We start from the raw sequence: 14,892 nt of genomic DNA, 5'->3' as shown, positions 1-14,892 counted from the left end.
TTTATGCAAGTAATATGACATCTGTTATACTTTAATTCACGTGAAACTGAAATCAAAAAAGAAATGATCAAAAGGAACTAGATTACTTCAAAATCAACACAATAGTACCAGTTCTCAAATATTTTACATTTTAAATTTTAAAAAACCTGAAAGCGATATGATTAGCTCTGTTTCCATCTGGACAACATTTATTAGGTTATGGTGTTTTTACCTAATGTATTTCCCAGCAGACAAAGTCCCATCATCCTCTAGAATGCATAGCTCCTCCCATTTGCTCCTAAATAGACAGGGAATAAACACAAAAGCCACCCCTGGCCCCCTGTGGGAGGGGCTACCCCTGTTTAGGAAGCCAGTCTTTTTCCTGCCTACACTCCTAGTATGATGCATGTTGGAAGAACTAGCCAAATTACCTTTTTCAAGAGGTCTGGATTATCCCTGGCCTTTCCCTTTCTCTACCCCTTGCTATGCCAAAGATTTAGACTGAAGCTGCAGCTGTGGTGGAGGGTTACAACTTCTCAGCCCCCGGACCAGGTAGAGCAGCCCAGGGAGACAGAATTGGAGACACAGCCAGGGGAGGGATTCGCCCTCTGTGTTGCTGCTGAGTTCCAGCCCCTCCCCCAGCCAGTTCAGGGCCAGGGAATATGAAGTCAGCACCGGCTCCAACCGACTCTGCAGGTTTGGGGATGAGCACCAGCTTCCCCTTCAGGGCCCTCTAGGATTCCCTTGCCAACTTCATCAGGGTGATTTTTGCCCAGGAAGTGGCATCATACCATTCCAGGAGGCCATGAAACCGGAGACAAATCAGTCAGCCTCCTTCAGGGCTCAGGGTGGCTTCTCATCTGCTGATCGAGCTGAGCACAGCTCGGAGGCTTTGGGAGCCGCTTCCCCATTCAGTGATGGCTCCCAGGACTGGGGGGATTCAGAGTCATCCTCAGCCTCCTCCTAGCTGCACGGGACCCATGGAGTTGCTTCCATCTATCCCAGAGGAGTGCAGGTCCCACCGACCCCCAGTCCACCCTTAGGAAGGGGGAGCGGTTGAACGCTGCCTCTGGGCCGCCAACCGCTCTCGCAGACAACGGCTGCCACCTTGATCCCTCTCTTGCTGGGTCCTCCCCCCCATGTGGCTCAGGTTACTGGTGGCAGCCATTTTGACCACGTGGATGGTGGCCACCATCTTGGCCAGACACATGGGGGCAGCTGTCTTTCATCTGTTGATGGGAACCGCCATCTTGGCCTGCCCCAGGAAAACAGTCAGTTCTCCCAAGGTGGGGGTGGGGGGGCTCCTCTGGTGGCTTTGGCTTCCAGAATGCTTCTTCAGCCAAAGCACCCTGGCAAAGTGGAGCCTGGGGGGAGGGCAGGAGGCTGCCGTCCTCCTCTCTGACTGCGAGGCTGATGGGCCTGCTGTGCAACCTGCTAAGAGACCCAGGGTATGCCCAGGGAAAGGGCTCTCCCTGCCTGTGATGGCCTCATGCCTCTCCCATGAATGAAATACAGGTTGCTGGGCCTACCAGAGAGACATGTTTGGTTCCACCTCTACCTCACGGAGAGAGCTAGAGGTGGGAGTCAGCATAGCCTCGGGTGGGTCACCCTCTCTCGACCACGGGGCCCAACAAGAATGGCCCTTCTTGATATATGGCTTCACCTAGGTGGAGGCAAAGGAGAGACATGAGTTCATACTCTTGGCATTGCTCTCCCATTGGATCTGATAGCCCCCAGAAGGACAACTGGCCCAGGGTGGGGAAAGATCTGTTTCCACTGCCAGCACCCTCCATACCAGAGGCCCCCATGCCATTCCAGCCTCACTCAGGTGTTCAAGGCTGTATAAAACCAGCTGGCTCCCAGAAGTCCAGGCCTAGCTCAGACAGGGAGCCTAACAGAAGGCCTCAGCCCGCCATGGAGTCTCAGGTCCTCCCAGTAGTCACTCTTGTCATAGACAAGTATCAGGTCTCCTAGGGCCTCCTCAATGTTTGCTTATTGTTGATTGGATTGAGAGGACATCTTGAAGATTGTCTGAGACCGAAGAGTGAGGGATTCATACGAGTCCAGGTCTGTGGCCATCGAGCCCTCTGCACCACTTCCTATTGGGGGGGGGGGAGGCTCCTTACAGGCCACCCAGCTTAGGCAGAGTCTTAATATGTGGTCCTGGCCTCAGCAGACATAGTGATGCAAGATTGGTCGTGCTACAGTTCTGATGAGGGCTCAGGCTGTGGCCACCACAGTCCGCCATCAGTCCTGGCTCAGAGACTAACAGGACTTGACATCCACCCCCCCCCCCCCTTGCTGGGCTCCAGCCATCTGAGGTACCCTTGGACCAAGATGAATAATAATAATAGTAAGAAGAAGCAGCAGAAGAAGAAGCCACAAGCCTCATAGGATGGGGTACCCACGGTGACCTTCACCTGACAGAGACCAGATGGCCCCTCAAGACCGGTCTCATGACACAAGCGGGGTGAAACTGGTCATTCAGAAGGGTCTTACTCCCCTCCAGCAAATTTCTAAACAACAGGAGGGTCTTTGTTAAGACATAGTCCATGACGAAGGCTCATCAGTATCAGAAATGACAAACGCGAATAAGGGCCCTGATGGAGAAGGTGCGCCCTTTGTTCCGGTGGGTTGAGGTAAACTTTGTGTGCCTGAAGGCAGGTCATCTCCAGAGAGATCTCTATTCATCAGTGGTCTCACTGTGCAGAACTGATATCAATGTCCCAGACAGCGTTAGATACGCTGGGCCATCTGCACATGAACATGTCGCCTCACTGTGTCTACCTCACCATTAAAGGCTGAATTCCCAAGGTTGGTCTCAGGGTTTCAGCCAGAGGGATCAGAAGCTTCCGACACTCTCATTCACCAGTGACCCCATCCTGGTCTGGTATAGGGTTCTGAGCTAGTCTCAGAGGGACAGGACCATGGGGAACAGGACCATGGTCCCAGAGATTCTGGCTATGGCCTTGATCTATATATCACTACCATCCTTCCTGAGCTCACTCTCCTAGGGTCAGATCCTCCACCTGGATCCAGTGGAGCTCCAGCAACAGGTGTGAAGATTGAACAACAGATGCTAAGAGTGCTATAGAGGTGTCCAGAGACAGTGGAGTCCATCTTGGCTTCCAGAGACCCTTTCACCAGTCCTATGAATTAATCCTTAGGATGTTTCATGGATAGTTCAAACACATGGACTTCGCAAGGTTAAGTCTGTGTTCCGTGTGTCTCAGGATATCCATCTGCCTCCAGCCTGCCACCATCCAGTGAAGGATCTGTTAGGGCTCCAGCACACACCTGATGTGCAGAGCGGTTATAAATTGCATCAAGGAGACATCCACTTTTGGGTCCTAGGAAGCGCGGTTTGCCTCCCTCCAACAGTGGTTCCTGAGTTAGAAGGAGCCATCGTCTACCCTGGGCTGATGGCTTAGGGTATGCCTAATTGCTGCTTACCAGTCTGTGGACCTGCTTCTTCCCAGAGGGGGTGGTGGCTCTTTTCCACCAGGAGCGCTCAGGCTGCTAATGCATTCCAGGCAGAGGTCTGCAGGGTGGACGTTCATCAGTCATTACAAACGGGACATGGACCAGGCCACAGAGGCAGCTTTGGGAGATGGGTTCTTCAGCAGTTGGAGCCAGGATCCTTGGTAGATAGTTGCACCTCCCTCCCTACTTCGGGGGGGGGGGGGGCTTTGGTAAATCCCACTCTAGAGGATGCTGGGACCTTGTTTGCTGAAAAAAGGAACATTGGTATTTATCTGTGATATGTTCATTTCCAGTAGATAAGGTCCCATCATCCTGCCTCCCTTGGGTGCTGATGGAGAATCCAGATACCACCTTAGGATTCTCTTCTCTGGTATGGTCGTTGGCCCGTTGTTAGGGTCTTCCCTTCTTTGGCCTTTCTCTATTTGGTGTCTACTTTGGGTTAAAATATAGATAGCCTTACTGTTGACTTAGTCAGTGGTGATGTTTGCTTTGGCTCACTAATGACTGGCTTCCTAAGGAGGGGGGGGGGTAACTCCTCCCACAGGGAGCAAAGCGTGGCTTTTGGTTTATTCCCTGCCTATTTAGGAGCAAATGGGAGGAGCTACCCATTCTATAGGATGATGGGACCTTACCTGCTGGAAATGTATCACAGGTAAGTACCAACATTCCTTTTTAAGACCTTTCACAGTACTGAAAATGTTAAGATAGCCAGAAAACCAAGTAAATCAAAGTAACTGGTTGTACAGAGTTTTTGTGGCATAGTGTATTATGAAATTGAAGACTAAGGATTTTTTGGTAAATGAAAGTCTTTTATTTAGATCATTCATGCCATGCCTTTGAAACACTTAGACTATAGGCAGTCCTACTATGATTTTATTTTTAAATAAATTTACTTTATTTAGATATAGTTGTATTGAAGAATTGCATTAACAGGATAGTTGCAATAAATTCATGAATATATTTTCAGTATCCTATGGTTTTGAATAGACTTCATGGACAAGATAGAGTACTTTTACTCAGTTATTACCTTTAATCTATTATAAATACTTGCCTATTTGTAATTACTTTATTCTGTTTTATAGATTATTAGGTAACTTCAGTCCTGTACACATTTAGCTAACAGTATGCCCCATTAACATAAAAAAAGACTAGCTTCAGAATAGATGTGTATAGGATAGTGCTTTAAGTATTTTTGTAAGAGAGCAGTTTTATATTTGTAGGATTAATAAAGTTAATTCAACTTTACGGTATCCAGCTTGTTTCATATTGGTCTTAAAATCTAAGATACATTTGATTTGCCAGATTGGATCTCAATTACTGGTCACAGGTCTTGGCTCCTATTGCAGAATTGATCCTTTTGGTAGTTTAGGTGTTGGGCATTACAAAAGCATTGAAGAGGTTCACTTGCCTATGCTTTATTTCTATGGTTGCTTTGCTTTTTAAATGTTTTTATGCCTTTCACTCATTTCATAAATTCATTCTGTTTTCCTAAAGCATTTATTTTCATCCTTTTCTTTCCTTTATCTGTTTAATGCCACCTCTGAAGAAGAAAACTTAATTAAACCTGTTGAAAAACTATCATTTAAAGAAAGAGTGAATGAAAAATTAGAGGATCCAAAAGGTAATTCACAGAAATTACGTTTGGCAGCACTTAATCCTTTGTAGGTCTAGGTTTTTTCTTCTAGTATTCAAATTATTCATGTTTATTCTTTGCTTTAGGAAAGCCACCAGTTCTTTAGTGCTTTATTTTCATTATGACTTATTTCATTATTTTCATTATTCATTATTTTCATAATGACTTCAATCAACTCTGATGTATACAAAAAATTTGTTTGTGCAGAATGTGTTCTCATGTATGGTAGAGGATTCAGAGAAGAGATTCCTAGAGCTAGGATTCCTAGAACATAGGAACCTTCAATAGTATTCCCCCAAAACAGGATGACTCAACTCCTCACATCAGTACATGCCTACAGCATGAATCAGAGAAAATGCTTCTGGGCTAAATAGTAATTCAAGCATTACTTCAAACCAAGCAATACTTACCAAGAAGGAATAGGAACTGCCTGTGCATACATAGATTTAGATGGATGCAGGTACATGGAAGACCTTGAAGTGGAATCTTTTAACCGAGATAGTATAAGAATTTGATCACAATTTTTCTCCATCCAAAGGTGAATTGTAATTAGAAAATGGCATGCATAGCTTTGCAGCCCATATATACATGTATACTCAAAGTCAGTCTGTATGTGTTCATTAGATTTTTACCCTCAGGAAGGGACACAGTGACTTAGTGGTTAAGACGCTGACTCTGAAGACCCCAAGGTCACAGATCGGCAGTTCGAGACCAAGCACCATGGGACAGAGTGAGCTCCTTTCATTAGTCTCACCTTCTGCCAACCTAGCAGTTTGAAAGCATGTAAAAGTGCAAGTAGATAAATAGGTACCACTCTGGTAGAAAGGTAACAGCGTTCCATGCGTCTAGGCATTTAGTCATGCTGGCCATGTGACCATGGAGTCGTTTTTGACAGCTGGCTCCTTGGCTTAGTAATGGAAATGAGCACCACCCCCTACAGTCAAACGTGAGTAGGCAATCATGTCAAAGGGGAAATTTTTACCTTAAACAATCCTTATGCTGTGAGGAAGGTGGGATATAAATAAATAGAATAATAACAATAGAATAATAAACAGACATAAGGTTGGTCACTGTGTAAGGCAGAAATGGGCAGCTGTGGCCCTCCAGATGTCACTGAACACCACAACAGATGTAGCTACCATAGCCCAATAGTGAGGAATCATGAAACTTGTAGTTCAAAAGTGTCTGGAGGGCCACAATTTGGGGCATATTCTTTACTTTCACCCTTTTATGTAAAGATTTGGTCTATCCTTTTAGCCTTTTATGTAAAGTATCCATTTTCTGTGAATTCCCAAGATAGTTGAACCCAGTGTTTGTAGAGTTCTTGGAAAAGTCTTAATTTCTCATTCCCTCTGGATGTACTGGCTGGATTATTTTGAGAGTTGTCATCCAACAAGATAACCTTTTTGTGCTTTTCTAGGGCTACACTTCAGTATTTGTGACAGATACAAGCGACTCTTCTGTTGAGTCCACAAAAGGCACAATCCATCACCAGTACATGGGAATAGAGCAAGAATATCTTGATTGGCTGCAGCCAAAGACTTGTTTTTTAGTGCTCAGAATTTTAGCAAATCTTCCATCTATTTCCAGCTGATTTCTTTGGTTGTATTCTGTGTAAAGTTGATGTTGCATTGATTGATTTTTTAATCTAATTCCTCAGAAAGGCTCCTGGATTCCTGGAAGTGCCAGCTCACAATCTAAAACACACAGTGCAAGTGGGATGGGGAAGAAAGGAGCAGGGAAACAAGTAGTCTTTCAGATGGGGTGGTGGAATGGCTCTGCTTTCTAGCTCAACTTCCTGTGTTACAGTCTGACCAAATGTCTACTATTTTAATAGCTGAGGGTGGAGACTTTCCTGTCACTGGTCACAAACATATACTCCTCTGACATGAAATATTCATCCATCCATAGCAGAATTATCAGAATCATGTTGTGCTGTGGCCTTGTGTGCTGCTGTTCTGAAGCTGAAAAGCACTTGTGGGAGACTTGTTTTTTATGAAAACTTTTCCTTTATGTAACCAAATATGTATGAAGTGGAACATGCTTCATCCTGGTCCCCAACAGTTTCTCCACTTGCCATAACATAGAGGGGATACAGATGGGCAGAAAGGGGTAGCCAAAAACCACCCCTTTCTTCTCCAGATTGTTGCCATAGTGACCGTACGTCATGGGAACGATGCGCTTGGAAAAAGGAGCCACTAAACACTGCTCCTTCATCCGCCACTACAGAGGCACCATAAGCGCCCTGGCGCGGCGCCATGCCATCCCTCATGCGCCATGCCATTTGGGCGCAGCACACGAGGTACATCATCATGGCACGCCCCATGTAAATGGCAGCACACGGTAGGCCTTGGGAACATGTAGACGCTCCACTCTATTGAGCCCTACTTTTGGTCCCAGGCTGGTGCAGTGCGCCAGTCTGTACTGGGCCACAGTTTGTGCATTTGTATGCATGATCCATCTATACAAGCACTTGTTGTAGTTATTTCTGAAGATGTATCACCTGCAAGGTATCACTGCCATATTCACCTTTTTAAACAGCTGAATTGTTCCATGTCCCACTTCAAATGGCTAGTGAAGTTTTTTGTGTGTCAGAAAAATACTGCATAATTTAGGATGAGAAGAACTACAGCCATATTTCTCCTGACTCTGTTGCACAAAGTCAGCAGGTCCTACTTGGAGGCCATCAGTGACCATGGAATAACAGTACTCAGGTAAGGAATTCATGGTTTCCTCCCATGAAATTTGTATTTTTAGATTTTATTTCATTTTTTTCATGTTCTTTTTTATTCTTATTTAACTATTTTTTTTACTTACACTGACACACTGTTTCTATTTTGTGTTTTTACCTAGAATTCAGTAAGGGGAACGACCTGTCTTCGATGGGATACTCTTCCACATGTCTTACAGAAAATCACCTGCTTTTTTTGTTCTCTCTGCTGTATACGAATTCAAAGGAGTTCATTAGGGCATGATATGATGGATATTGTAGGTGTGCTTGTACCATTTGAGTGACTTTTTAAAAGAAGTTTCATAAAGCTGGTTAAAGGGGGTAGACTGCTGCCCCCCCCCCCCGTATTTATAGGATATACCATCAGATTATATTACTCTCCTGTTCATTTTGCTCCAAATATGCCTGATAAAATAAATATAAGAATGTAAATCTGTATACATTCACTGTTGTAAAAAAAATCATTGCGGCATATATACATTTTGGTTTTTCAGACTGGTACCAAGGGAAGAAGTAAGAGATAAAATGTAAATCATACTGATTGTATGTTTCATTAAATGTGTATTTGTATTTGTGTGTGGTGTTATTTAATTATCTGCATATAGGCTTACACTAGGACGGGTTATACAGCCTGCAGCTACCAGTGGCCTTTGAGCACAAGTTGATTAGTTTTATACAAAACCTAGGTGATCATTCTGTGAATATACTGGTAAATCAGTTTCTCTGGTACATACACATTCATCACTAATCCAAAAAGGACACGAGGAAAATGATCAGCTGCATTCATAAATCTTCCCCAATATTTGTGCACTGCTTGGTCAAGATACTGTTACCTAAAAGATAGTGCTAGTGTTGGACTTTTAAAAGGCTGCCTTTGAAAACAGAGCTATATTTTACATGTTTCTAACACTGGTTGTAATAAGTACAGGGATGATGTCATAACTAGAATTGTCAGAAAGTTTAGGTGGGCAAAAAGTTCCATATGGAGAGAGGAGATTCCTCCTCTGGAAATGTTGTCTCTTGAATCTTCACTTAGTGCCTTTTCTTGTCAGTATGAGCTGCATGACGGGTTGGATTTTTTGTTTGTGTAGCATTTTAAAATGAACTGGTTAGACATAATTAGAGACTTGAATAAAAGGCTTGAATGTATTCTAAGTTTTGTTATTGTAGGACATTATCACACCAGCTTCCTGTCTTGTGGCAATTGCATTATGAAAGGAAACAAGAACGTACCACTTTGAAAACATTTCTTATCACACCTCTGTTCTTTTGCGTGACTGAACCACTTAATCCCCCCTCCCCCAAAAACACCCAGGTGTGATAAACCCTCACTTCAATCTTGGGATTACAGCTGTCAGTTCCATAAGGGGGCCTGATTTTCCTCATCTTCCACTCCCACTTGCTACACCAAAGCAGGCTAACTCCATGCCTGTTGGTTTATTTAGTTACCCCTCCACATTGTGAAACATCCCCTGTGGAATATCACTACATCCCCCCCCCCTCCATTGAATGCTGAAGAATTCTTTCCTGCCAATAGTCACAGCTCATACCTCCCCTATCTGCCCAAACTATCACTCTCTCACTCTGGATCCAAGCTTACCCCCAGGATTTCTCAACTTCAGTCTCATCCACCTCACAACTGTGTTCCTTCTGCACCCGTTTTCCGCACAATCTCCTGTCCAGTCAAAACAGCCTTAAGTATGCAATCACAGTCAGGATTTTTTGTTTTTCAAACACAAAATTAGCCTGCTTTGGGACAGTTGGGGGGGGGGGAGAGAGGAGGGGAATCAGGTCTGGCCTGCCATGTGATTCCTGTAATACCAGTATTGAAGTGCAGAGGCTTTTCACACTTCTATAGTAGTGCTATAATGGCAATATTGAGAGTTGATTCACAGGTTTTGCTCATCAATGAAAAGATAGCACAGTAACAGGATAGCAGCAGGATGGATACAACATCATCTGATAAGTAATGGCCAAAACTGCTTTTATCTTGTAACAATACCGCTTTTTAGCTTCATGTGATAAGATCTGTAGTTGCAGCTCTTTTCTTTCTTTCTTTCTTTCTTTCTTGTATTAAACAACTTTGTTGAAAGGTATTTATTTATTTATTTATTTATTTATTTTTGGGTTTAGTATCTCTTTATGTTAGGGATAATGTTTTGGTCTAATTCTCATTTATGTGATTAATTTCTGCACTGGTAAATGCTGTGCTGGAGGCATAAGACTTAACGCTCCTTCTCAATATTACATAGAAATTCCTGAGCATAGAAAACAGTTCCATGGTACACAGTTTTGTATGCAGGGGAAACATAAGCCAACAGCTCTGAAATTCTGAGCAGTGGATATATCTTAGGACAGGGGTAGGCAACCTTTTTGAGCCGGGGGCCGGGTTGCTGTCCCTCAGACAACTGGGGGGCCAAAGCCAAAAAATAAATAATTAAATAATTTTTAAAAAATTAATTAAATAAATAAACCGGAACAAATGTAGGACAAAATTTTCAAATGGAGGGCAGTTTTAAAATAAAAAATGGAGGACACATGAAAAAAATTGCTGATTTTTTTTAAAAATGTTAAGATAAATGCATGTTTTTGAGGCTTCTATAGACAATTGCCCCACCGTGCCCCTTGCGTGAGACGCCAGAGGCCCCGGCGGCAATCGGCGGCAGAACTGGGCTGGGGCCGGTCCCAAGGCCTCGCCGGGCCGCATCCGGCCCGTGGGCCGCAGGTTGCCTACCCCTGTCTTAGGATGTCTCTGCTTCACTCATAGTATTTTAAAAAGACCATTCAGATATTGGTAATAAAATGGCTGGCTGTGTAAAACCTCCCCTGAAACCAATTTTGTCCTTGTCAACAGGAAATCCTGGCTTTGTAGGTGCTGCTTACAGTGGCCCTGCGGGATATATCCCTTCTTTTCACAAAAAAGAAGTTGGTTCAGCTGGTCAAAGGATACAACTAACATCTCTTCCTCCTTCAGCCACAGGTAAGCTTATTTTACAGCCTCACATATAGTACAGTGAAAGCAATTCACATCTATATTATTTCTTTATCTCTTAGGTTTCCTTGATGAATTTAGGCCAGATGCTCAACTGATGTAAACAAAGATGAGTTTGCTATGTGTTGTTTCTTAAATTCACATCAAATGGGTTCTTTATTGGCAACCTCAGGCCTGTTACAGACTGCCAAAATAAAGCTGCTTCGGGTCTCTTTGGAGGTATGCTATTTAAATGATGCATGGGTCCTGAGAGCCCAGAGGTCGCGCCAAAGCCACACTCCATTCCTAAGCACTGGAGTGCAGCTTTGGTGCAGCTTCCGGATTCTTAGGATGCATGCATCATTTAAACAGCATATCTCCAAAGAGACCCGAAGCAGCTTTATTTTGGCAGTCTGTAACAGGCCTCAGTTCCCATAACAATAGCAATAAAACTGTAAAGCTTAATTAAGCTTCCATGGTAAAATTGCTGTCTTACTTAATGTTCATATAACTGGATTAAGACTCTGGAGACCAGGATCTGAATCCCTTCTTGGGCATGGAAACCCACTGGGTGACCTTGGGCAAGACACAGTCTCAGCCTCAGAGGATAGCAATGGCAAACCCCCTCTGAAGAAGCTTGCCAAAAACAACAACCCCATAATAAGTTCGCTTTAGGGTCATTGTGAATTGGAAATGACTTGAAGGCACATAGCAACAACAAATCTCCCATTGGCCCTCTGTTTTCACGGGGGATCCATTCCGGGCACACACACCCCACGAAAACAGAGGCTCGTGCATATTCAAGCCGCATAGGTTGAATGGGGCATGCCCCCAGGTGTACACGCCATTGGAAATAGCAGAGGTCACCCTTCCACGGATATTCAAGGGCACCGATCTCAGATCTGCGAGTTAGGAGGAGTGACTGTACTTGTTAGTCCTAACTAGAGTAATCCACTGAATCAGCTGGAACTTGGTGGTCCAAAGTTTATGTAATCCCTATGAATTAAATAGTTTTATTCATTTGGGACTAGCAACTAGGTTTAGCGTCCTAAAAATGCAATGGAGCTTGGTCTTCATTTTTGATTCCATCTAGCATTAATAAAAAAAGTCATTTATCTCACTGTCTATGAAGTAACAAAATTATATCCTTAATCTTTGTTTAAAAAGGAAAATCATTTATTTTAATAAATTCCAGGACTGCAGTACTATACTCTCTTAACTTTTGTTTTTGTGCAGTGTATTACATATTGTTAATAACAGTTATACTTTTGGCATGTTTGTCTTTTTATTTATTAATGTATAACTTAAATGATCAGCAGTATATAACTGATGATTTTGCCATATTACTGTTGACTGAAGATAGTATTTAAAGCATAAAAGACAAGTACCATAACTTTTGTCTTTTCATAATTGAAAGCATAAAAGCAATAGACTAGATTAGTTTACTGGGTAGAGCAGGAGTGGGAATGTGTGGACCATGGGCCTCATGTGTCCCCCTGTCACTTTTTTTCCTTAAAGTCCTCCAGGACTTCCTCAAATAATTGGTGTGTCCCACGGTGAGGCCAGATGTTGGGTTCCATACCTGCCATAGCTGCCCACTTCAAATATATATTCAGGAAGAGATGGATTTTTCACAAAATAATAATAATAATAACAACAACAACTACTACAAAATTTCTTTATATCCTGCTCCTCTGAATGATCAAATATGATGATACATTTACTGATCAAATTGCATTCCCCAGGGGAAGAATGAATAGTTGGCAACTTCTTACTTCACTTTTCACTACCTTAATCTCTTAGCTACTCTTCATCTTCATCATAATGACACTCTTATTGTGATACTAAACACACTTTTAATGTTATAACTTTTACAATTACCTGCATATAAGTGGGTTTTTTTAAAAAAATATTTTGACTGAAACTTACATTTCAGAAAGGATTAAACTGGCAATGCTTAACTGAAACCCTCAAGTTTAGGAAGATGATAGTTGTGTTAGAAATTGTGTATGTATTACTGACTCGCTGTTGCAGGTGGTTCGTTGTCTCCACCTGGATATAAGGGATGTGGAAGTGGCTTTTTAGAGAGAGAGCGGATCCAGGGTGTGGGCAGAGCAGTCTTGAGGTAGGAAACCTAGGGCAGCCATATTGGGTGAAAAGGCCCAATTTCCTTATTCTCCTTGATTTTTGCATTAAGGAAAAAAAGATATGGTTGTAATTACAAATTTGAGGAGAGGAATGTTCAAGGATTTTTTTCTCAAATACACTGATTTTGTTTTGTTGCTTGGAATCCACAAAAGTTTTAATTGACCAACACCATATCCAATTACCTGTCCATTTCTCCAACATAACAGATTAGTCCCCATTTATGTGCAGGTGTCCACAATTTTCAGTTCCCAAAGATATTCCATTATTCATAATTGGATTTGTCAATTAACTTTTTTCTGACAGATTTTGTACATTTTGCTGATAGATTAGCAGAAATTCAACCAGTTCAACAGCTTTCCTCATAGTGTATCTCCATAGTGGGAAAAAGCTTTACTCAATTTAAATTTCTGCCTGCCATGCAGCCATTAATTGCACAAAACTTCTGACTTAACTATTTTATATTTTTCTTTGTGAAATTTCAACTTTTCTGTAGTGTTCCAGCTTTTTCCCTTGTGTGTATGCAAGCATGTTCTTGTACTTTTCTGTATCACAATCTGAGAACTTTTTAAAAAAAACCTTCATCTTCTTTCCACCATTACTTCATTTATTCTGCCTGTCAGATCTTCCTTCTATCTGTGACACAAAAAAGGTACCATAAAATTACAAAGCCAAACTAGACCTTTTGTTTAGTATTAATGAGATGATGTGACAAGGAGAAACAGTAAGATGCAACAAGCATTAACTCTTCCCCCTTGAGTTAAAAACTGCATGCAGTGTAGAAGCCATTTTTTTCTTTTATAAAATTACTTGTACAGATGGTGGCTGTGTAAAGTGGATTACCTCCTGGATAGTTGTAATTGTGTACATTTGCCTTGCAATGTAACATGTGATGAATATAAATCACAATTTAATTTGTTCTTTTGGGCCATAACTTACTTATCTTTTTTCGCCCCAAAATCTTTTCCTCGTACAGAAAACAACAACAGAGTTATAGGCCATCTTAGAGACTAACAAATATATTATGACATTAAGTTAATAGTTCTCAAAAGTGCAAGTGGGAATAGTCTTGGGTTTCTGTAGTGTAGAAGAGGCTTCTGATTAGGGAAATCTAGACATACTCCAATTTGCTCTGTGATTAGGAGCCTTTTCACCCCCACCTCTCCCACTTGATGTGAAATAATAGTCTGGGACTCTTCCCCACCCCACACTCTGCCAAAGCTAACAGCATGCCAATTAATATGAACAATGCTATACGTTTTTAAATAAATAAGACTGTTGTAAGCTACAAACTTGTACACACTTAACTAGGAATAAACCACCTTGAAGTAACTGCAGTTTATGCCTGAGTATATAATGCCTATTATATAAAAATTATGCTGTTAAGGCTCTTTACACCCATGCAGATAAAACTTCACAGTGTATTATCATTTTAGAACAAACATCTTGGAGGAGCTGAGAAAAAAAGAATAATAATCACACTGAGGAAAGCAGTAGTCACAGCCAAGAAAATAGTCATTAAAATTATTTCGGGAAGTGCTCTTTATACATATTGAAAGAATGATTTAAGGTTAGAAAAGAAACATTTCACATTTGTATTAATCTTTTGGTTGTTTTGATAGCCATTAAGTTTGTTGTTGTTCCATCACAACATAAAAGGGCCTGTCAGATTGGATCAGCAACCTGTCTAGTTCAGCATTCCTTTCCCACAGTGGCCAACCAGGTGCCTGTGGGTAGCGCAGGAGCAGAACATGAATACCATAGCACCCTTTCACTCATTCTCGTCAGCAGCTTGTATTTAGAGTCATACTGCCTCTGCTGTGGCAGTATGTCATGACTACACTTTCATTGATAGCCTTATCTTTCATTAACTTGTCTACTCCCCCTTTTGAGCCTGTTCAAATTGTTGGCTATCATTATGCATTGTAGTAATAAATTCCATCATTCAGC

The 14,892-nt window shown here is 42.2% G+C and overlaps 1 protein-coding gene across 11 annotated transcripts in view; it reads left to right on the top strand.

Moving 5' to 3' along the window:
- Positions 1-14,892, top strand: part of LOC149317042 (serine/threonine-protein kinase MAK-like) — a 44,102-nt gene that overhangs the window by 24,511 nt on the left and 4,699 nt on the right. For 3 of the 11 annotated variants that reach the window (XM_089516719.1, XM_089516710.1, XM_089516718.1), the window contains 3 exons: positions 5,009-5,083; positions 10,681-10,806; positions 12,832-12,922. In XM_089516719.1, the coding sequence (XP_089372845.1) occupies positions 5,009-5,083; positions 10,681-10,806; positions 12,832-12,922 (292 nt within the window). Of the gene's footprint in view, positions 1-5,008; positions 5,084-6,515; positions 7,610-7,636; positions 8,586-10,680; positions 10,807-12,831; positions 12,923-14,378; positions 14,513-14,892 lie in introns of those variants that run through there. The other 8 variants (XR_016280561.1, XR_016280562.1, XM_089516712.1 and 5 more) reach the window with 8 other exon arrangements.

Source organism: Sceloporus occidentalis, unplaced genomic scaffold (genome assembly GCF_023333645.1).
Source record: "Sceloporus occidentalis isolate IW3139 unplaced genomic scaffold, rSceOcc1.0.p SCAF_3, whole genome shotgun sequence".
In the NCBI taxonomy this organism is placed as follows: Eukaryota; Metazoa; Chordata; class Lepidosauria; order Squamata; family Phrynosomatidae; genus Sceloporus; species Sceloporus occidentalis.
Note: the sequence above shows the minus strand (reverse complement) of the source record. Positions and strands in the feature narration are given on the sequence as shown.